This window comes from Pseudoliparis swirei, chromosome 8 (genome assembly GCF_029220125.1).
Source record: "Pseudoliparis swirei isolate HS2019 ecotype Mariana Trench chromosome 8, NWPU_hadal_v1, whole genome shotgun sequence".
NCBI classification, from domain to species: Eukaryota; Metazoa; Chordata; class Actinopteri; order Perciformes; family Liparidae; genus Pseudoliparis; species Pseudoliparis swirei.
In genome coordinates this window covers 8,867,952-8,891,472 of record NC_079395.1, presented here as the reverse complement: position 1 = coordinate 8,891,472, position 23,521 = coordinate 8,867,952, and the positions used below count along the sequence as shown (strand labels likewise).

Sequence of the window (23,521 nt, the reverse complement as noted above, 5' to 3'; positions counted from 1 at the left end):
GTATACTAGTAGGGTATTAAACAAATCACTTGAATCGTCTAATTAACTCGAAACACCTGGAAACATATTTTCAAATGTTTGATTTTGTTTTGCTGTTATAAATCTTTTTTTTTACTTGGTCTGAGGAAATATTCAAATTTTATGAGATAGGATTTTAGAGTTTTCTTAAGCTGTAAGCCATAATCAGCAATATTATAAGAATAAAAGGCTTGCAATATTTCAGTTGATTTGTAATGAATCCAGAATGCATGACATTTTTGTTTTTTTAATTGCATTACAGAAAATAAATAACTTTATCACAATATTCTAATTTTCTGAGACAGTCCTGTATATATATACAGGACTGTCTCAGAAAATTAGAATATTGTGATGAAGTTCTTTATTTTCTGTAATGCAATTTAAAAAACAAATGTCATGCATTCTGGATTCATTACAAATCAACTGAAATATTGCAAGCCTTTTATTCTGATTTATTGCTGATTATGGTTTACAGCTTAAGAAAACTCAAATATCCTATCTCTAAATATTAGAATATCATGAAAAAGTATACTAGTAGGGTATTAAACAAATCACTTGAATTGTCTAATTAACTCGAAACACCTGCAAGGGTTTCCTGAGCCTTGACAAACACTCAGCTGTTATAAATCTTTTTTTAACTTGGTCTGAGGAAATATTAAAATTTTATGAGATAGGATTTTAGAGTTTTCTTAAGCTGTAAGCCATAATCAGCAATATTAAAAGAATAAAAGGCTTGCAATATTTCAGTTGATTTGTAATGAATCCAGAATGCATGACATTTTTGTTTTTTTAATTGCATTACAGAAAATAAAGAACTTTATCACAATATTCTAATTTTCTGAGACAGTCCTGTATACACTACCGTTCAAAAGTTTGGGGTCCAGACAATTTCGTGTCTTTCATGAAAACTCACTGAGATGGCGCGGCTGTGTCCAGACGCCGTCGAGGTAGCTCCGCGGAGATTGTGCGCTCTTTTAGTTTTTGTGTTTATTTTTAATGTTTTCTTTGCCACAAACACATCGGCACTAACAGCATACGACCACAGCACACTTTTGGACATAAACTTTTGCGCAAAACAAGGGTTTTTGTCCACTTTTTCCATCGATCCAGCGTGGCCGGCAGAGATCGTACGAGCGAACCACATCAACAACAGTGGAGCCGCTACTACGGGGAGACGACGAAAACATCGAGGGAAACGGAGCGGAATTCGGAACAGACTGAGAGTTCAAGCCCACCGCCCACCTCTGCCCAGCATCCTTCTTGCTAACGTCCAGTCTCTGGAAAATAAGATGGATGATGTAAGGGCAAGGATCAGATTCCAACGGGACATGAGGGATTGTAATATCTTTTGTCTGACGGAAACATGGCTGAACCCGCTGGTGCCGGATCGAGTCATATGCCCAACCGAGTCCTTCTCTGTTTTCCGTGCAGACAGAACGGAAGAGTCTGGTAAATCTAAGGGTGGAGGGGTTTGCTTCATGACGAACAACATGTGGTGCGACCCCAAGAACATTAAGACTCTTTCTCGTTCCTGCTCGCCGAACCTGGAACATCTGACGATCTCATGCCGTCCATTCTACCTTCCCCGGGAGTTCAGCTCGGTCATCACCACAGCCGTCTACATACCACCACAAGCGGACACCGACGTAGCACTATCGGACCTACATGATGTGTTATGTCGGCATCAGAACAAGTATCCCGACGGCTGTGGTGGTGGCTGGGGACTTTAATAGGCTAACCTAAAAAAGTCATGCCGAACTTTCACCAGCACATTACGTGTGCTACCAGAGGAAAGAACGTTGGACCACTGCTATCGCCATTCAAGAGAGGCTACAAGGCTGTCTCTCTCCCTCCGTTCGGAAAATCAGACCATGCCGCCATTTTTCTGCTTCCGGGATACCGGCAAAAGATCGCGCGGGAAGCGGTAGTGACGAGGAACGTGAAGCGGTGGTCTGACCAATCAGAGGCTGAGCTACAGGACGCTCTGCGTGTCGTCGACTGGGACATGATCCAATCCAGTTCCAGTGACGTCAGCGAGTTTATGGAAGTAGCAATGAGCCTCATAGCAACGCTTAACGGACACCATCGCCCCACGGTAAAAGTTAGGGTCTTTCCTAACCAAAAGCCGTGGGTTGATAGATCCATCCGTGAAGCTGTGAACGCCCGTACTGCTGCCTATAACTCCGGTCTTGTATCCGCAACATGGACGAGTACAAGGCAGCGGTCTATGGACTGAGGAGGCGGTGAAGGAAGCCAAGAGGAAGTACCGAGACAGAGTGGAATCACAGATGGAGCAGCGCGACACCAGGCGCCTATGGCAGGGGCTACGGACTATCACAGACTACCAGAGCAGACCCGCGCTATGGTGAGTGCCGACGCATCCCTAGCGGACGACCTGAACTCATTTTATGCACGGTTTGAGGCTAGCAACAACAGCGCTAGCTCGTCGGCTAACAACAACACCGTTAGCGTAGCCGAGGTGAGTTCTACCGCTGGGGATGAACACACACTCTCTGTGACCGAGCACAGTGTGAGGAGGGCTCTGTTGAGGGTGAACACCAGGAAAGCTGCAGGTCCAGATGGCATATCTGGGCGAGTACTGAAGACCTGTGCTAACCAGCTAGCTCCAGTGTTCACCACAATATTCAACCTCTCCGTGGCTGAGTCCGTGGTCCCCGCCTGCTTCAAGAGATCCACTATTGTCCCTGTGCCCAAGAATGCTTCTCCAGCATGTATGAATGACTACCGACCGGTGGCCCTCACCTCGGTGGTCATGAAATGCTGAGAGGCTGATAAAGGACTACATCTGCGCCTTCCTCCCTTCCTCCATGGACCCGCTGCAGTTTGCTTATCGCCCAAACAGATCCACAGATGATGCTGTCTCCCAGGTACTGCACACCACACTCTCTCATCTGGACAGCCAGAGGGGGCTATGTGAGACTGCTGTTCATTGATTATAGTTCAGCTTTCAACACCATAGTCCCTCCAGACTGGCCGGCAAGCTGATTGAGCTGGGACTAAACACCCCACTGTGTGCTTGGATCCTGGACTTCCTGACCGCCAGGCCACAGGTGGTCAGGGTGGGCAGACACACTCAAATCCCTCACCCTGAACACAGGATCCCCCAGGGTTGCGTCCTCAGCCCCTACTGTACTCCCTGTACACACATGACTGTGTGGCCAGGTTCAGCTCAACACCATCATCAAGTTTGCGGATGACACAGTGGTGGTGGGCCTGATCTCCGACAACGCGAGAAGGCCTACCTGGAGGAAGTTGCTGATCTGTCACTCTGGTGCCAGGACAACAGCCTCATCATGAATGTCACCAAAACTAAGGAGCTGATTGTGGACTTTAGGAGGGTACAACAACAGAGGACGTACTCACCACTGGGGATTAACGGGACTACTGTGGAGAGGGTGAGCGGGTATAAATACCTGGGAGTCCACATCACCGAGGATCTGACATGGTCAACAAACACAGACACTCTGGTGAGAAAGGCAAGGCAGCGCCTCTACCACCTCAGGCAGCTGAGGAAATTTAAAGTTTCCCAGAGGATCCTTCAGTCCTTCTACTCTGGAGCTGTAGAGGCGTCCTGACAGGAAGCATCACAGCCTGGTTTGGCAACTGCTCCGCTCAGGACAGGAAGGCTCTGCAGAGAGTAGTGCGTTCGGCTGAGCGCACTATTGGAACTACACTCCCACCCTGCAGGACTTGTACACCAGGAGGTGCAGAACCAGAGCCGGCAGGATCATGAAGGATCCTCACCACCCCAACAACAGACTGTTTCAGCTGCTGCGGTCAGGCAGGCGCCTCCGTAGTCACGCTGCAAGAACAGAGAGACTGAGACGGAGTTTCTTTCCTCAGGCCATCAGGATTGTGAACTCCGACCTCACCAGGACCCCCACATAGACCCACACAACTGCCCCTCTTAGGCACACACACACACACACACACACACACTTACTGTAAATATTGTGTTTTTTATTTGTAAATAGTGTGTACTTGTTGCCCTTGCACATTCCTGCTGAGCATTGCCACTTTCATTTCACTGCACACCCTGTGTGTGTATGTGACAAATAAAACATCTTGAATCTTGAATCTTGAAGTATTCATTTTGTTCTTCAAACTTCAAGCTCAAAGGAAGGCCAGTTGTATCGCTTATATCACCAGCATAACTGTTTTCAGCTGTGCTAACATAATTGCACAAGGGTTTTCTAATCAGATATTAGTCTTCTAAGGCAATTAGCAAACACAATGTACCATTAGAACACTGGAGTGATAGTTGATGGAAATGGGCCTCTATACACCTCTGGAGATATTTCATTAGAAACCAGACGTTTCCACCTAGAATAGTAATTTACCACATTAACAATGTATAGTGTGAATTTTTTATTGTTATCTTTATTGAAAAAAACAGTGCTTTTCTTTGAAAAATAAAGACATTTCTAAGTGACCCCAAACTTTTGAACGGTAGTGTATATATTAGGGCTGTGAAACGATTACAATTTTTAATCACAGGTTTCTGTGGATTAATCATGATTAATCACATATATACATTCAGGGTTTTTCCTGGGTCAAAATGGGTCTTCGGTGCTCCCAAAAAAAAAATGTTCGTCCCGATGTGCGCGCACACGCCGGCATCCGAGCTCTGCGGCGCGCGAGACGGAGATCGGAGTCGTGTTAACGCGACACGTAGAGACAGAATGACACGCTGCTGGTTAGAGACGACCAACAACAGACGGATTGGAAGCTCATTCTGCGCATGCGTTAAATGCGTAAAAAAACCAAAACTAGTTAAACCTGTAATTTAATTAACTGAGTTAACGCGTTATTTTTCACAGCACTAGTATATATATATATATTATATATATATACATTTTATATATATATATTATATATAAGTGTGTGTGAGAGAGATGACTTAACCAAAACGTCAATGATTATTTGTCAGGTAGCTCCACCTGATGTGTGAGGAAGTGAATGCATCTCCTTCACAGGAAACGACAACAGGAAACGGAGTCTTGTTCTGACAGCAAGGACTTAATGAACTGCTGTATCGTTCTAGTTTGTCCGAGCAATCGCTGTCTATGGCCTTGTCTTATTTAATTTGGCAGCCATGCCAGCATGTCCAGTCGGGCATGGTTTATCGTGTTCGTAGTCTGTTGGGCCATTTCATTATTAGCATGTCTGGCTTACGCTGGAGGCTGGAGCACGGCTGCACTGTAACGGGACCAACTGCAATTAGCTTGTTTAAAAAATAGAGTAATCTTGTCAGTAAACATTATGTCTGTTTATATGTTTACACCATTCTACACAATGTCCTTATTTACTTATGATTGTTTATTATCATTATTTTGACACTTAAGATGTAGAAAATGAGGTGGCCAACATTTCATAATTCATTTTCCGCTCAGTGTTTTGGATTAAATCAAACCCTAAACATTCCCTGGATCCAGCTGCCAATGTGTCAGGACGTTTCTCTACTTTATACCATTTAACATCTAATACCTTTTGGACTGTTGGTCAGACAAAAACAAGTCATTTTATTTCCTTGTACTATGGCAACGTGTGATTGACATTTCTTGTGCTACGTCGTGGCATCACAAAGCGCAAACGATTGCTTCACCAGCAGATTAGTCGTTAATGAAAATAGATGTGGAGTCAGATGTGAACAAAGCAATGTTGTAGAATTGGAGACAAAGGTAACACGCAAATGAGGCTTGGTTAATAAATAAGTTAAGCAAACTATATCCCAGTTTTTATCATCGGTGGTTTAAGTCGTACAAGACTCAGAGACCACATGCAAAGTTCTCTTTGAGGCTGAGCGGTCACAGCAGCACTTTGAGCTAAATGCTAACGTGCAGATGGTATGAGGATAGAACAGCCAACAGAAAAGAAAAAAAAGAAGAAGAAAAAGATCAAGGGGGGAGAAGATGATGAGTGAAATAGTGGGGAGTGTATATATTTTCCGATTTAGTCTGTCATTTTAGTTTGTCATACATTTACATCTAAATATTTGATCATTAGCACTGATCTCAAACTACAGCTGCATTGGACACATTTAAATGTTTACCTGATGGCGCGAGATGAAAAGTCAGAGGATCAAAGTTGTGACAAAATGATCCTGAGGGATCATCCAGTTGTAGACGAGATATTTCAGTCTGCACCAAAGTGGGGGATCGACCGGATCCCTGGAGCGAGAAACTAAACCTTTAAGTTTTTACTGCAGCGTCACGAATGTAAAGCACTGCTCGTTTCACAGTGTTTTATATTATTTCAATGTTAATAGTTTGTCTCTTTGTCCGATTCACAAGCAACTTCACGAGTATTATGTGTTCTATTAAATTGTGTTGGACAGTAGTTTGTCATTGGGTTAGTATTGAAAATAGTTAATAGGTCAATTATAATCATCGTCAGGTGAGCTCCACTGTTTTACACAATCTCTCTATTCCTGCTTTTACTTCAGGTCGCACCATGTTTTTGATTCGTCATTAGTTGAGGAGTTGCAGCATGTTGGTATAAAACATGATATAAATATATAATCATGGAGCTGGAGGACCAATTTCCTTTAGTCCTACAAACTCGCCGACTGACGCATTCTCTCATGCACATATGTCTCCTTTAAAGCGTCTTCCAAAATTTACATGTCTAAAAATATAACTCCTTTACGCACTTCGACTAAAGATGCATTATTCAATGCTCCCTCTCCAGAGTAATTAAATCTTAATCAGGTACGAGCTCCTGTCCTCATGGAGGCGTGTGTCTGTGTCTGTGTGTGTCTGTGTGTGTGTTTGTTCAGGTAGATCCTGATGAAATAAAATATTAATGTCCATTTCATGGGGCACCCTCGTAGTAAACCGTGTACGGTGCTGGGCATGGATTGCAATGTCTCTGGATTGAGTCCACGTCGTGACTCGCATTAAAAACCACTTTTATGAAGCTGCTTCAGTGTAAACTATAATCATATCTATGATCGTTTGTATTTTTCGAAGGTATCTGTACCAACGAAGTATATATTGCCACCAGGTACCAAAATGGAATTGCAACTAAAAGTGTCGGGACCAAAAACTGTCCCGACCAAAGTGTGTTGAATTGCAGAAGAATACTACGAAGAATTCTTCTTCTTATTTTTCAATCTGAAGTACGATTGACCTTTTTAATTTCTGTGATGGAGTTTCTCACTTGTATAAAAAGGGTTCATTCACGAAATTAGTGCATTGTGCAGTAGAGAAAAAATGTGATCATATGAAATATTTATAAAATTTGTATTTCAGCGGCGACGACGAGTTATTGTGCCTAATCTGAGTCCTCATACTCCATCTAGACTGCTTGCCTAAAGGGTTGTAATATCCTCTATTTAAAGCAGTGGTTTAAAACAATTTTTATTCACTAATGTATTATTTATTTTGTCTATATTCTTAATTTAAAGTAACCATTTTTTAGTTGGTGCAATTCTTTTGGGTATATTTGTCTCTGATCAGTGTTTCCTTCAGCCCCGTCCCCGGTGTGGCAGGAATGGTTTGACCCGCAGGACACATGACTGGTTAGTGCTGACGTCATGGCCGTGCTTGCACCTTAAACTAAGCGGAAAATGTGTTGACTCGGCTCCTTTCTTCGAAGCCTTCGCTCTGCGGAATATCTGGTCTCTAGTGTAGTCCCTCATCTCTCCTGTCCTGATGAGAACGGCCCTGGTTGTTACTCATTTGCAACCCCCCCCACACACACACACACACACACACAATAACAAACACTCTCTTTCCAAGGTCCTCTCATCAACAAGGACATATTGTGCAGGTTATCTGTACAATGATTCAGGCTTCAGCTGTTTTCCATTCATGACTCTGATTGCCTTGTCGAGCGTGTATGGTAACGGTTCACTGTGTCATGGTCATGTGCAATAATAACACAATAAGCAAGATGTACTGTAATATCAAATTAAAGTCCCGTATTTATCTAAGATTTTGTTCTAATTCATCCTCAGCATGATGGGTTAGAAATTGAGCTGTCTGATGGATCATATACTTGAACAAAGGGCTGTAACTAACGATTATTTTCATCATTGTTGATAAATTTGGGTATACAATATTGTAAAAATGCCCATCATTATTTCTCTGAGCTCAAGGTGAAATCTTAAATTGGTTTGTTTTATCAAACCAGTAGTCCAAAAGCCCAAAGCTCTTGTCCTGACGTGTGTTTCCCTTCATGTCCAAGGTGTGGGCGCTGGGCGCTTGCCAGGCTGGGTGAAGTGAGAACGGAGAGGGGAAACCTGCTGACAAACAAACACCACCCGGGACTGCTGGGGAGGACCTCTGTGCAGGTGAGCTCTGACAGAGAGCAGACTCTGAGCCTTATTTCATGTGTCTACAGGAACCTTTCCCCAGGGTCAAAGGCATTTCATACCATTCATGTTTCAGCATAATTCTATCATTCAAACTAAGATGCGTACTGTGTACGCTGGATCTTAAGGTGGACACATTTACATCCTTTTTGCTTTCCTAACCGTTCCCTTTATCCAAATAAAACAGAGTAACCACGATAAAAATGTGGTTGAAGCGGGGCTTCTTAATCATCCAACGTAATTTGGTCGCATAGAGCCAAAGTGATCAGTCGATTGACAGAAAGTTTAACAGCATCTATTTTGATTTGATTTATTGTTGAAGTCATTTTTTTAAAACGAAGCTTTTTAGAAATGATCTGGTTCTGGCAAAGATTAGCTAGTTTCCCAGAAATATGCAAAGATGTCACCTTAGACTTAAGGAAACTATGAGTATTCTTTGCAATTGTCTTACATTTAATAGAAATGTGAATCAATTGATTAATTGCCAAACATTGTCTGTGGATTAATTGATTGAGTGTGTTTTTCATAAAGAATGCACCCATGTATGTTGTATATGTAAAAGGCTTAAGAAGCCCATCACTTGGCATTGTGAGAATTTGATACATTTGTATCCTGGATGTCACCTTGTCGCTGTATTTCAGGTCCTATAATTGACTCCATAATCTTGCTAATCAATCCGTCTCTGTAGTCCAAAGTGATCGTGTTTCCACTTGAATCATATTAACGTGAGAGAGGATTCAGGCCATGATGGGGGCATCTGCATCAGGATGGGGCTGTGAACGCACACGGTATTAAGGACACACTCTTTGTGTGACTAGGTTCACACGGCCGTCTGCAGGGTGGAGCTTCCTCACCCATGGAGAATTACTTCCAGGCCGAGGCCTTTAACCTGGATAAGGTGCTGGACGAGTTTGAGCAGAACGAAGGTGAGGCAATTTGTAAAAAAAAATGTTGTGGAACAAACGATGAGTCATTGCGCTTGAGAAACGACGAATGGGACGAGGTTTATTTGTGGGACTGATATTTCATAGAAGTTGTGGTCGGGTTCTGTAACCCATGAGTAAATCATCAGGGTTTCTGACAATCAGCCACCACCCAATGCGTTTGAGTAACGCATATAGTTGATGATTGAGGCTGGGCAGAGAGGGAGTAGGACTAATTGGATTATCAGTTTCCCTTGGGCTCGTGTGAAACTGTGTAATTGGTGCAAGACGATAGTCTTTTCTTTTCACACTTAATGCTCACAATAAGTAAAGACATTATGTTGGAGCCTTTTCTTTTTAAAAAGAGCTTTCAAAGAGTTTATTGATGGTTATTGTAAAGTAAACCTACATTAGAGCGGTGTATCTGCAGACTCTGAGCTCTCCAGTCCAAACAGTCTGCTATTATCAAGGATTGATGCCTTTTCTTTCTGGATTTATGGCTGATGACCCCAGAAAAATACCAGTCTTCCACTGACGGCATATTTTTATGGTACTGTGAGCTCGGTGTGTATTTTGGCTGTGAGTGATTATCTGTGTCCTCTGCCAGAGATCCATCTTGGCAGATTAACTCTGTGTGAGTGAATGTGTGTGTTTGTGTGTGTGTGTGCTTGAACCTGGTTCAGCACATACTAAAACAGCTTAGCATACATTCCAGTGGAAGAAGGAGAGCACAGTAGCTGACATTACTGTGTGAGAAAGTCATTGAATAATTATCATAATAATTTCTGCTTTTATTACAAAGCATTCATGTCGCTGCTTAACTGACGGCTCCCAGGGGTGACAGAGTCGTTTGGCCCACTTTCTTGAAATTTCCCAGTCCATCTACCCACTAATTTACTATTCCATGCTGCCAACCTCATTTCTTAATTTGTCCCCTTGTTTCTTCCTCCCATTTTTAACTCTTTCGATCACCTGGGACTGTATATCTTTTGTTTTAGTTGCTTTTATTTCTTTGCTGGTAGGCACTTTTTCATGTCTTCAACGTGATAAACCAGCATGCTTTCCTAAAATCAGGGTAAAAGGTGACTTATGCAAGATATTAATGAAATTATATATAAAGTGTAGCACCAATGGATCAAGAACTACCCCACTTCAACTCCTCACATAAATACTAAGTTAAGTTAAAATAAAGCAACATGAGGATGGATATAATGGTCTGTTTTCCTCTTCTGTCTCTGCCAGATGAGACCGACACTCCCATTCTCTCGGATGCAAAGTGGACTCAGATCCTGGGCCCGCCAGCCCACCTGCTCTCTCTGAACCCGGCCCTGACCCACGCAGATCTCAGTCCGCAGGAAAGTCCGCTGCCCTTCAAAACTCTCCCAGGCTCCTTTTCGAGCGACTCCCTGGGGAGCGACCCTAAAAAACATCCCAGTCCCGAACCCCCATCCTGGGTGGCGGAGAGGCCGGCAGACGTCCACAGCCCCCCCCTACTCCAGCCCAACATCGGCAAACTGGTGGGCACAGAGGACCTCTCGCCGCCCCCTGTGACGGCCTGTACTGCTGTGGAGAATGGCTGCCCTGCCAGCCCACAACTGGATGGGCTCAGCAAGGAGACGCATCCTCCTCCAGAGAAGCTGCCTGGTGCTTGTGACCAGGAGGCTGAACCTCATCAGGAGAGAGCTGCCTCAGCAGGAGGAGGATGCTCCGCTGTCAATAACACTCACTTTACCTTTGAGGTAAAATTAGGACACAAAGATGAAACTTTGTCTCTGAAAATTCATCCAAATGTGCAACTAACGACACCAAATGGGGGAAATGTCCCAGAGGGAACCAGTGCTGCTGTTCTGCAGGACAATTGTACAGAAAAACTAACTGCAAACTTAAAAGAGGAGCAGGTAAATATTCTCTTAAATAGGGAGAGAGATGTTCAGGTTGGTTGCGAGGTGGAGGTGAATGGTGTATATCCTCCTGACGAGGTCGGGATGCAGAGCAGATGTGGTCCAGAGGGACAGTTGGACCAACTCCTCAAGGTATCAAGCCTTTCCAACGGTTTGGAGAAGGAGAGCAGTAGCCATTCCAAACTTAAGGAGCCAGAAGAGGTGGAGGAGGGGTGTTCTCCCTCTCCTGTCCCCTCGAAAGAGGACTCGGTCACTGAGGAGAAAGAAATGGAGGAAAGCAAGCAAGAGAACAGCGACGTAGGAGCAGTGGGGTCAGGTAGCCTCCAGCCCAAACTCCACAACAATCGTCTGCAGCCGGTCAGTGTGCCGTACGGAGGGGCACGACCAAAGCAGCCGGTCAGCCTCAAGCTCCAAATCCCACAGCCGCTGTTGGGCCAGGTCCAGAATCAGCTCGGCCCAGCCGCCATCAGCAGGAACAAAAACCAGGAGAACCAGTGTCGGAGAAGCACGCCCTCTGAAACTACGTCCAATGGGACTGATCAGAGTGCAGTCGGGGTCAACGGGGACGGTGCTGTCCACTCTCCTCCCCCGATGCCCTCGGAGAGCCCAGACAATGACCTCCAAGCCGGCCAACAGGGCACTGTGTGCAGGAAACCTGTCACCTCCTTGGGGGAAGTCGCCCCCGTGTGGGTGCCTGACTCCCAGGCTCCTGTCTGTATGAAATGTGATGTCAAGTTCACCTTCACCAAGAGGAGGCACCACTGCAGGGCCTGCGGAAAGGTCAGTGGCGTGTTTTTACTTTAACATCTCGATTAAAACCCGGTGTCGGACTATAGCAACCTGGCCTTTCTAGGCCAATTCGGTTGTTGCTTGTTATTTTTATTCTCCTAAATGTTCACACCTCTCTTGGGGCTTTTGTCAAAGTGCATTTTGGGAATTACCAAATGACGTTGGCCTTTCAATGTAGGGTTAGGGGAAAGCAAAACAATCCTTGATTTTAATAATGCAATTATGAATACATTGTTTTTTATTTTATTATAAACACTTACCTCGAATCATCAAACTGTAAGATCTGTCATGTTTTGGCTAACATCATTTTACAGTAAATCTTAAAATTAGCTTGACATAAATAAAATCTCAACCGCAAACAAAACAAGATAATAAGCGCTCAACAAAAGACAATGAGGCATGCACGGAGAACAACACGATGCATTAATTTAAACTTTTAAAATGCACGATGGGCATAAACGAATATAATCAAAAGAGCGTTGGTGACTCGGTAAAACAAATGACGCACTGTACTTTGATGGATGAGTTCCTTTTTTTAGGTTTTTCCTTGGAGACACTCGGTGGGTGTGCAGGTAGCTCTCGAGGATTATGGCCTCCCACATATGCAGCGGGGCTCCGCACAGCGCTTTAAAATGATGATGTGGCTGCTGACACTGCACTGGAATATCTCCAGACTGCCACCTTATTTCCCGTGGTGGTAAACAAACCTACTCTGCGCACATCGCTGCTGCAAACAATAGACGCAGCGGGGTCCTCAGTGCACCCACCACCAGACTGATGGATCCACAAACCAGTTTATGATGGTGCAGTTAGGATCTGAATGTAACTGGATAATGATGTGTAATGAGGTGCAAAAAATGAAAAGTGCCCTGAGCACAGCTGCTGCTCATTGAAGCCGCGGCAGGGTACAGAAAATCAATAGCTATAAAATGGCACGTTTGCGACACGCTTACAGTACATCCCAACTGAGATTCAATTCGTCACCTTTATAAAAAAATATTTAAAAAATCCATTCTCCAAGTTAAGTAAAATGATTTGTTGAAATCTTTCTCAGTGGGGGCTCATCCTCCTGTGCGACTGTGGTACAAATGTATTTCTTTGTGCCCGTGTGTATTTGAAGGTGTTCTGTGCGACGTGCTGCAGCCTGAAGTGCCGCCTCGTGTACATGGACAGGAAGGAGGCTCGCGTCTGTGTCACCTGTCATTCTGCTCTAACCAGTGGTGAGCATCATTGCAAGTAGAACGTTATTTACAACTTGTATGTTGCATTTTTATGTCCACCTTTTTTCATATATAAATGCATCTAAAGATGCTGCTAAATTTTTTAAATTCCGACTTTACACCAAAGGGTTTAAATAATTGGATACACCTGACTCCGATTGTTTGCTGAAGAAAGAAGTATTAGTCTTAAGAGATGATGTTTATTTTCACTAGCATTGGCTTTAAACACAATATACTCGTATTTAGCTCAATCATGGGAGACGCCGGCCACTGGAAGCAACCAGAGTCCGAACCCCAACAACCCAGCAGAGTACTGCTCCACCATCCCCCCCCTGCAGCAGGCCCAGGCCTCTGGGGTGCTCGGCTCCCCTCCTCCTACCGTCATGGTGCCTGTGGGAGTCCTGAAACCGGCTGGCAACGAGGGTACAACCTTTACCCAGAATATAAATGCTTGCGGCGTTTCTATTTTTCACCTTTTTTACAGCGTCACTATGTCCTCACTGCTTTTTAATAAAGTGCTCCTTCTGATGTGGCTCTACATACCGTCTTCATTTGCATAACCGCATGGTGTTTCACTGTGGTTCTCTCACCTTTTTCAGTGTGCCTGACGCGGGAGCAGAGGAGGGTGTGGTTTGCTGATGGGGTGCTACCCAACGGAGACACGGGAGACACCCCCAAACCCCCAACCGCCAGCTCAACCCCGTCACAGGCACTGGCTATCTCCACGTATTCAAACAAATCCTCCACTTCTGAATCCTTAGAGGTAGGCTCGCCACGAAAAAACATCCACCCACAGCTAACGCTATTACGAGAGCTTGTTATGGTGACATTAGCTACTCTGAAGCCACAAATCACTTGTACTCTGAACTAAAAGTCGGGATAAACTTGGCCTCTGCCGTCTTAATCTTGACCCTTTTTTTTTGGTTTCTCAAAAGTGTCCCAACTTAATTGTTTTTTGGCCATAAGAATGATGGCACCCACATGTATTTCACAGCCATGAAAACCCTTTTGGATACTGCATCTCACTCAATGTTATGACCTACACCCCCACCCCTCCTCTCCACCCCCAGGCAGCCCATTCCCCTGTTGCCACGGTGGGCAGCCCCGTGGGCAGCTCCTTCAGTCTGATCCCGGAGGACGGGCTCCCTCCCATCCTCATCTCCACCGGAGTCAAAGGAGGTACGGGAGGCCACGTCACAGGTGCTTGCCCTCATCCTCACCATTCTGCTGCCTTCTCATTGCTGTGCCAGCTGCTGTGTTTGTGCTCGTTAAGTGTGTTTTGCATGTGCTCCGCATCACTGCTCATGTTACGACCACTCATTGCCAGGGGAGGGGGAGAGAGGGAGAGCATCTTTCATGGGAATGCAGTGATGATGATGATGGAAACCATGTTCAGGGCTCTCTGTCATCTAGGTCTGATCACCATTACCTTCTCTTACCTCACATGTGACTTATCATCCTCACTCTGATATTTCCGCTGCCCTCTCATCCTCGGTCCGTCCTGTCGGTTTACACAACTTTACCTCTGCTCCTCCCTCCCTCCACCCTCTCCTTCTTGTGTTTAACCCCACCTGCAGACTATGCAGTGGAGGAGAGGCCGTCGGAGATCGTCCTCATGCAGCAGCTGGAGGAGGGAAGTCCAGACCCCCTGGTCTTCGTGCTCAACGCTAACCTGCTCGCCATGGTCAAGCTCGTCAACTGTGAGTATTTTAATAATGCACGGGACGTATTCTCCTGAAGTCGTGCAGCGTGGACCTACAGAAATGTGTTTTGTCAGTCATGTGGCAGTTGGGGAGATTAATCTGCTCTGCAACAGATCAAAGACAGAATTCCACAACGTTGAGTTGGCCCTCTTAATTCTTATTAGCTCTCATTCAGTATGTTAAGTTCTTTGCTGGATATTCATTTCTTCATCCATGCACTTAGCATGTATGGACATTTAAGCTTTTTAGCATTGCAAGAGGAAAAACACTTCTTTAAAGAAAATTGAACATGTTTTCTCAATGACATATTTTTTTTAAATCTTTCTCACTTTTTATTGATGCAATACACTTTATGCCCGTTATTCTAATCTGACTGCATTCTATTCAGAACCCTAACCCTCAGAGTGAAGTTGCTAGGTCTGAAATAGTTATGTAATAGATTTGCGTTAAAACTTATGTTTTTGTTAAACTGTTTATTCAGACATGAGACAAACATGTCAAATTTGACATCATGGCTCTGAGGTACATTGGTAACTATCCTCTGTAGATGCCTAATGGGACAGACTAATCTTCTTGTTTTTTTAACCCACAGATGTAAACAGGAAGTGTTGGTACGTGACGACGAAGGGCATGCACGCCGTCGGCCAGGCAGAGGTGGTCATTCTGCTCCAGTGTCTACCTGACGAGAAGACCATCCCGAAAGACATCTTCACCCACTTTGTTCAACTCTACCAGGAGGCCCTCAGTGGTAAGAACACAACCAAGCGCTCCACCAGGTGGCGCACTGTGAAATGAGTCCACCTCCACCATACATGCCTGATAGCAGCTCATTAGTAATTCTGTCAACAGGTGAATCTACCTGTCTGGTGTTGCCCTGTTAAAAAAAGCTCACCCGAAAGTAATGTAGAATATTGTATGGGGAAAATGCTCTTTTTGTGAGGTGACAGGTGCATCTTGTCGCCCTCGATTTGGAAACGAGGTTATTATCCTGCTGCTGAAGAGTCTCTGCCTCTTTCATGAAAAGTGGTGCAGACATTAGCATCCCGCTGTCAGGTCGCCAACCTCCAGGCATGACACCTCACCAACGCTTATTGCGTGTTTTTAACTCCGTATGCTGTGGAGCTAAATCGGCTAATATCAGTTGACTTTGATGGCTCGCTCCCCTCGGGCTATTTCCTTTTTTCATATTCACACTGGGGCAGTTTCTGGCTGGAGGAAGGGAGCCGTACTGTGTGAGTCATCTCTGATTAACTTGCTGTCTGTCAGGTTTTGGGAAGAAGTGCTGGTTTCAGCAAGTCCCAGCCACTGAGCTTTGTAGTGCCATTATTGTGTTATGTGGCATGTAAAACAAGTGATTCCTCCTGCAGGTATTTGGTAACATGAAGGTCTTCTGGTAATACGAGGCTGTAGGGCGAGCAGGCAAGATACGATAAAGATAAGAAGTTTTATTAATTGCTGTAGAACTGAAATGGGACTAAGCAAGAGCATTTCTCCATACAGTAAACACCAAGAGACACTGCCTCTCTTATTTGCCTCCCTTTTCAGATGATGTCACTGGTTTGTCTCTTTAAAAAAAATAATTTTGTTCCTCCTTTGCTTCTAATTTGTGTTAATTTTCATGAATTCAAATGGTGTTCATGAAAATGATCCCCCTCCCCACCAAACTCCTATACATCACTACTCTTTTCTCCTCAACTATCCCGCCGTGCCTTCCCCTCTCTTCTTCCACCAACCCCTCCTACTCGCGTCTCCTATATCACTAACCTCTCTTCCCTTCTTTCTCGTCTCCTAAAGGCAACGTGCTCAGCCACCTGAGTCACTCCTTCTTCACGCAGAGCTTCCTGGGCAGTAAGGATCACGGTGGTTTCCTCTACATCAGCCCCTCCTTCCAGTCACTGCAGGACCTGCTGCTGCCCAACCCGCCGTACCTCTTCGGCATCCTGATGCAGAAGTGGGAAACGCCGTGGGCCAAGGTGTTCCCCATCCGCCTCATGCTGCGGCTGGGCGCAGAGTACCGATGTGAGTGCACGTGCCCTCTGGGGCTCACAGCTGTATAGCAATAGTGATTCAATATAATTCTATGATTTTATTATATTTTTAAAGTGTTGACATGCAGTCTAAGTTTCCGTTAAATGTTAGTATCCATAAAGAAATTGTAGTTGTAAGTGCAACACAATCAATATTGACAAAGACGACACAAAACATAATTGTCCCACAAAACAACTGAGTTTCTAAAGTACTTCCTGGCCGTGGAAACGGCAGATCAATTTTCAGAAGCAGACAAATATATTTTTCCAGTCGTCATGTAGATGTTCATATTTCCATTTTTTTCTGAGCAGTATGGTCTCATTATTCTCTTGCTCAACAATATCTCCCTCAAATAGGATGCAATGTCACGTTTCTGATGTGGGCAATCAATACGTTTTTCTCTACAGTCACACACTTTAAAAAGTCTATGAGAGCAATGGTTCAGTTTGAAGTCTGTTTGTGTAATATTTGTATAGTGTGACCAACAAGATGATTAACACATATTATGTTGCCGTAGCACGTTGGAACTAAATGTCACAAAGTAAAATGTAGTGAAAGGGAGAGTAAAATATTTAAATCCAGCTTGATCTAGAGAGCTTAGTGTGTCACATGAAGCCTGTCGGCATCAACCCGCCTGCTCTCATACATTTATCACATGGACCAGGAAGTCTTGTGAGAAGTTTTATCTCCACCAAATCCCCTTTTCTCCCAGCCAGACCTTCACGGAGCGCCGCTCCGCTCAGCCTCTTGCCTGCGTCGCGCTCGACTACATTAACACACGTCACATGCAGTTGAGGATCTGAGGCGCAAAATATCCCCGTCACCACGAACTTAATCCTCCACGCAAACGGGGTCGCTCTCTACGGCGGTGCCTCTTGCCTTAAGCGATGACCAGCAGGAGGCCGGGTTGCTCGTCAGCGTACGGATCCCCCGCTGAACTGCAGATTGAGATTGAGATAGAGATTTTTTTTATTGCTAATGAGATGGTGAGATCTTATTTCCAGCTGTGCGCTGAGATAAGGCTAAAAATAGTATTCTAAGGAGTTTTGGTTGCTGGAGAAAAAAAAAAGAAAGAAAGAAAGTGTGTGTGTGTGTGTGTGTGTGTGTGTGTGTGTGTGTGTGTGTGTGTGTGTGTGTGTGTGTGTGTGTGTGTGTGTGTGTGTGTGTGTGTGTGTGTGTGTGTGTGTGTGTGTGTGTGTGTGTGTGTGTGTGTGTGTGTGTGTGTGTGTGTGTGTGTGTGTGTGTGTGTGTGTGTGTGTGTGTGTGTGTGTGTGCGTGCATTGCACAAGTTGTGCAGTAAAAAAAAAACATTTAAAAACCCTGGAAATATCTATAAAACCAAAGAACTGATGAAATAGGTTAATAATTCTAACTAATAAGATGCAAGTATATCAAAACATCCCTTTCTGTTACTTTTTCTAACCAAGGCTCAACCTAAAATGTTAAAATGATTTCCCATCCAGCATCATGTTGCCGAGCAACTGAATTTGACACTTGATGGTTGAAAGTAGCCGTGACATTATAAATCAAAGATAACAACATGTTACAGTTCTTTTGTGGATTTAACAACTAAAAACATTTTGTTCTGCAGTTTATCCGTGTCCTCTGTTCAGCGTTCGCTTCAGAAAACCTCTCTTTGGAGAGACCGGTCACACCATCATGAATCTGCTCGCAGTAAGTTGCTTTATTCTTTCATTGTTTACTTTCAAGGTTGAAGAGCTTTTGAGTCTGAACATCTGAATAGTAGTTATATCCTTAAACACATTTTTCATAATGTAGAGCCTTCTGTGTTTAGTCAAATGATGATGTCACTCATGTTACAGTGTCCTTCACAGACATGAAATTCAAAATGCAGCTTTTCTGTCCTCGTCCTTTTTTCCCGTGCCTGTTTCAGGACTTCCGTAACTACCAGTACACGCTGCCCGTGGTGAAAGGCCTGGTGGTGGACATGGAGGTCAAACGGACGAGCATTAAGATCCCCAGTAATCGTTACAATGAGGTGAGTGCCGTGCATCTGGTTATCACCATGACAACATCACATACCATCACATATCCCACATCTGGTTGTTCTTTCCATAAAAGGAACTCATTGTATTCATGATACGAATTTACTTTGTATCCGTAAGTATTTAGCTTACGTTATGAGTCATGTTGAACATGGAGGCTTCTTTTGTCTGAATATCACCAGAGCATTGTTACGTTGTGATAGCTATGTTTTATTTTATAAGAAACTACTAGAATACACGGAACGTTGTGCCGCTGTTGGTACCGATTTATAAGAACTGTTTTGTCACACCATTCAATTAGACGGTCCATATTACACTGACATAGTACTAAATCATCCTTTATTCACATCGCTTTCTTGTTGCTTCACAAACCGAATGGATTGAATCATGACTTTGCGTTGGAATTTCACATCTATATATTTATATCTACAAATAAGGGGCAGAAATTGTAAGCGGCGCGAGACCTTCCTTTCTTTTCCCGTGGCCTTGCTCCAGTCGTTTGGTTCACACCAGAGTTGGATTGACATTTCACACGAGTCAATCTGGTTTGTCAAAGCACCTTAAAACGTGTCTCATGTTGCACATTTGAGCTTTTTATTCTCCTGATGATTCTTCTCACAAAAAAATGAAACCCTCCACCACACGAATGACATCAGTGGAGGAGGCTCCTATTAAGCTCCCTGATCATCAACACACACACACACACACACATGTTCATTCTGCGTTGGCGATGTGTGACGAGCTCTCCAGGGGCCCAGCAGCTGAACATTCGGCGTGGGCTGCCGACTTGTTATAAAGCCGCTGCCTCGAAGGTGTGACTGAATGTCCGACCAGGAGAAGTGATACGCATAAAGAACCGTTTGGCGAGGAAAGCAAGCCGCCGTGGAGCGAGGGCTGCCGGTTGTAGCGCTTGGCTGCTGCTGCAGTGACAGATGGGAACCCACTAATGGAGTGGAGAGCGTTTCTCAACAGCTTGCAGGCGAGCCTCTCGCGCAGCAAGTGGTTAAAGCGCTCCAGATTGTCAGTTTTATTTCTGATTTGCACATGGTGGCTTCAGAGAGACGAGGAGTTATCATGTGGGATCTTCCAACCGTTGATACCCTGTCACCATGTCAACGTCTTTCTTAACGATCTGTCATCTCTACTCCATCCCATTTAACCCACGAGCCCGCTGCAAGAAGGCGTAACCAGGCAGCCTGTGTTAACCCCTTGTGCCTCAGCTCACACACCCAAAGGGCGTCTTAATTAGACATGGCTGTTCTTTGTGCCCGCAGCTGATGAAGGCAATGAACAAGTCCAACGAACACGTGCTGGCAATGGGGGCGTGCTTCAACGACCGGGCCGACTCCCACCTGGTGTGTGTCCAGAACGATGACGGGAACTACCAGACGCAGGCCATCAGCATCCATCACCAGCCTCGCAAAGGTGCCGACGGAAGCACATTTCATCATTTCCTCTCACCGACAGACTCTCAGTCTGGTTTTTAGGTCCCGTGTGATTGCCTGAAAGTCATTTGACTTTGATTAATTTTTTTTTATTTTTTTTATGGTTTATTTAATAAGGGACAGTGCACATTGATAAACACTTTGCAGTAAATGTGCCAGAGTTAGCCAAGAGGCTATTTTTTATCTGTAGTCCCAATGTTGCTGATGTTAAGAACAAACCTAAAAACATAAGATTACAAATACAATCTACAGATAAAGCAAATAAAATAAGGGAGAACAATGTTAAAATGGACAGAATAAAAACATAATGTCAGAGATACAACGTAAAAGCTTACAGACTAAATGTGACATATAACTGCAAACATGTCGTTGGTCTTTGAGTTGTGATTCTTTCTCCTGTGTGTATTTGTTCTGCAGTTACTGGAGCCTGCTTCTTTGTGTTCAGCGGTGCTTTGAAAGCGTCGTCGGGCTTCTTGGCCAAAACCAGCATTGTGGAAGGTGAGAAATGTGACAAAAGACATCTTGGCTGTAAAATATTGGTTTGGAATATTTGAACGAAGTTGCCTCATAAAGAATAAGGACGATGTTGCCACACATTAATGCTTAGAGCTGCAACTAGGGAGTTTAAATATTATAATAATAATACATTAATTTTATAAGGCGCCTTTCAAGGCACTCAAGGTCGCCGTACAACATATAAAAAAATGGACACAATTAAAAAGCAGAACAGTTAAAAAGCAAAACAGTTAAAAAGCAGAACAGTCTGCAGCAGAGCAACCAAGAGGGGAACAGGTCAGCCATAGGCCTGCCTGAAAAGGTGAGTTTTGAGGTGAGTTTTGAATAAAGTGATAGAGTCAATGTTTCTGATGTCAGGGGGGAGAGAGTTCCATAGGCGAGGGGCAGAGCGGCTGAAGGCTCGTGACCCCATGGTGGACAAACGAGCTGGGGGGACAGTCAGGTTGATGGAGGAAGCAGACCTGAGAGACCGGGTGGGGATGTTGATTTGGAGGAGGTGAGACAGGTATGGAGGCGAGGTTGTGGATGGCCTTGAATGCATGGAGCAGGATCTTAAAGTCAATGCGGTGTTTGATGGGAAGCCAGTGGAGTTGTTGTAGAACAGGGGTGATGTGACAGATCGAAGGGGTTTTGGTGATGATGCGGGCAGCAGCGTTCTGGACCAGTTGGAGCTTATGGAGGAGTTTCTGGGGGAGACCAAAGAGGAGGGAATTGCAATAATCCAAGCGGGAGGTGACAAGAGAGTGGACCAGGATTGCGGTGCTGTTGGGTGTGAGTGAAGGGCGGAGGCGGTTGATATTTCGGAGGTGGAAGTAGGCAGACCGGATGGTGGTGTTGATGTGAGTGTGGCTATTGCAATGACAAATGAAAGGCTGTTTTATACTAATATTTATTCTATTATTTTAATTTTCATCAATGTGCAGGAGCACATTTATTTGCTAAATATTTAATACACACAAAGATGGGGGGGAAACGATTCTGGTTCCTGCTGCTATCGGCTACTAACGGTTGTGATTATCAGGTCATTTTTCTCATTTGAAAAGCTACTCATCGCATCATCTCTACTGAGTTGTTTCGTTTGCGTGGTCAGAGGCCTTACTGTCCGGCTGCACACCGCCGATCTTCAACACGCTTATTGTGACGCGTTCACCAACCTTGAAGGCGTTATCATCCTCCTCGTGACGTTTCCCCTTTAGTTCATAACGATTCATTGTTGAGTAATGTTCTGTCGATCTACTTCGAAGATGAATTGACTTTTTGCTTCGGCTCTAATCGAATGAATGCATCTTTTCTCTCTCGCCGTTAGACGGCGTGATGATCCAGATCACAGCGGAGACCATGGGCTCTCTACGGCAAGCCCTGAGGGACATGAAGGACTTCACCATCACCTGCGGGAAAGCGGACCAGGAGGAGAACCAGGAGCTCGTCCACATCCAGTGGACAGAGGACGACCACGACTTCAACAAGGGGTGAGAGGAGACGGCGCTGCGCTTGTGTCTTGGCTCCATGTTTGTTGTGTTGTTCAAATGTACGTCAAATAAAGCCGTCGGCCATTCCTGCGCGCTCGTTTGGATTCGGTTTCACTTTGCAATAAAGCTGATTCTGAGCCGGGAGCAGATGAGACCTGGTGAACGGACGAGGAGAGGCAGATGAACGATTCTTTTGTGTCACGGACAATTTAACGGATGGCCTCCCAACCGCTGCGTTTACTACTTTGCTATAAAAACTCATTCTGCGTGCTCGGGGAAGCCCTCTGGAGGGAAATCTGAGCCAGGTGCCATGATGTGCTTTGAAGTGGCTTTGAGATGGAGACCAACGCATTCAATTTGACAGTCTTTATTGAAATCCGCAAATTAAACGTGACCGTTCACTATTGGATATAACGGAGGCCTTTCAGCAGATACGTTATGCCTTCATTGGCAGAATATCATCTGCACCCTCATTGCACCAGATCAGAAATCTGTTCCGCCAATTTCCCACCTCAAGATGGAGTGATACATCTGGGAACGACGTGTCGCAGGAAACTGTTATGTCCATCGGACAAAAGACAATTTCATGAACCTGAAATCTCATAAATATTAGATTTTGGTGGTAAAATGTAAAAATCACTGCAACCTTTATTTTTACATTTGTGATGACTATTTCACAACTTACTATCTTACATTTTATTAAAATAAACTCTGTTTTTGTGACTTGACATTTGTACGTCATAAGCTGTAACGCTGTTGTTTTGTTCTGGTTGTTCAGTGTCATCAGTCCCATCGATGGGAAGTCGATGGAGTCGATCGTCAGTGTGAAGATCTTCCACGGCTCTGAGTTCAAAGCCAACGGCAAAGTCATCCGCTGGACCGAGGTAAACAGCGGTCACTCAAACTCATCGTTCTACTCTGTATCAGTAAGAAAATAAATGTTTGTTATAGAAGTATCTTGTCCTGAGTTCATGTTTTACTCAGCAGCAATTTAGATTTAAAGTTAGATGTGATTTACTGATGTTATAATACCTTCAGGATGCAAAGTATATTCTACTGCATCTTTAACCTTTTTATTTCACGATCTGTAAAAAAAAAACGTAACTCTGCTACATTTTTATTTCCTTCCACAATTGTCACTAATGATCAAATACTCCAACCTCTG

The 23,521-nt window shown here is 44.4% G+C and overlaps 1 protein-coding gene across 3 annotated transcripts in view; it reads left to right on the top strand.

Moving 5' to 3' along the window:
- Nucleotides 1–23,521, top strand: part of zfyve9a (zinc finger, FYVE domain containing 9a) — a 29,325-nt gene that overhangs the window by 2,659 nt on the left and 3,145 nt on the right. The window contains exons 1-17 of one of the 3 annotated variants that reach the window (XM_056420450.1): nucleotides 7,510–7,561; nucleotides 8,230–8,335; nucleotides 9,175–9,282; nucleotides 10,522–11,960; nucleotides 13,090–13,189; nucleotides 13,436–13,612; nucleotides 13,789–13,952; nucleotides 14,260–14,389; nucleotides 14,767–14,889; nucleotides 15,485–15,640; nucleotides 16,687–16,911; nucleotides 18,512–18,594; nucleotides 18,815–18,919; nucleotides 20,201–20,351; nucleotides 20,789–20,869; nucleotides 22,194–22,356; nucleotides 23,135–23,240. In XM_056420450.1, the coding sequence (XP_056276425.1) occupies nucleotides 9,213–9,282; nucleotides 10,522–11,960; nucleotides 13,090–13,189; nucleotides 13,436–13,612; nucleotides 13,789–13,952; nucleotides 14,260–14,389; nucleotides 14,767–14,889; nucleotides 15,485–15,640; nucleotides 16,687–16,911; nucleotides 18,512–18,594; nucleotides 18,815–18,919; nucleotides 20,201–20,351; nucleotides 20,789–20,869; nucleotides 22,194–22,356; nucleotides 23,135–23,240 (3,273 nt within the window). In that variant the 5' untranslated portion in view covers nucleotides 7,510–7,561; nucleotides 8,230–8,335; nucleotides 9,175–9,212. Of the gene's footprint in view, nucleotides 1–7,509; nucleotides 7,562–8,229; nucleotides 8,336–9,174; nucleotides 9,283–10,521; nucleotides 11,961–13,089; nucleotides 13,190–13,435; nucleotides 13,613–13,788; nucleotides 13,953–14,259; nucleotides 14,390–14,766; nucleotides 14,890–15,484; nucleotides 15,641–16,686; nucleotides 16,912–18,511; nucleotides 18,595–18,814; nucleotides 18,920–20,200; nucleotides 20,352–20,788; nucleotides 20,870–22,193; nucleotides 22,357–23,134; nucleotides 23,241–23,521 lie in introns of those variants that run through there. The other 2 variants (XM_056420451.1, XM_056420449.1) reach the window with 2 other exon arrangements.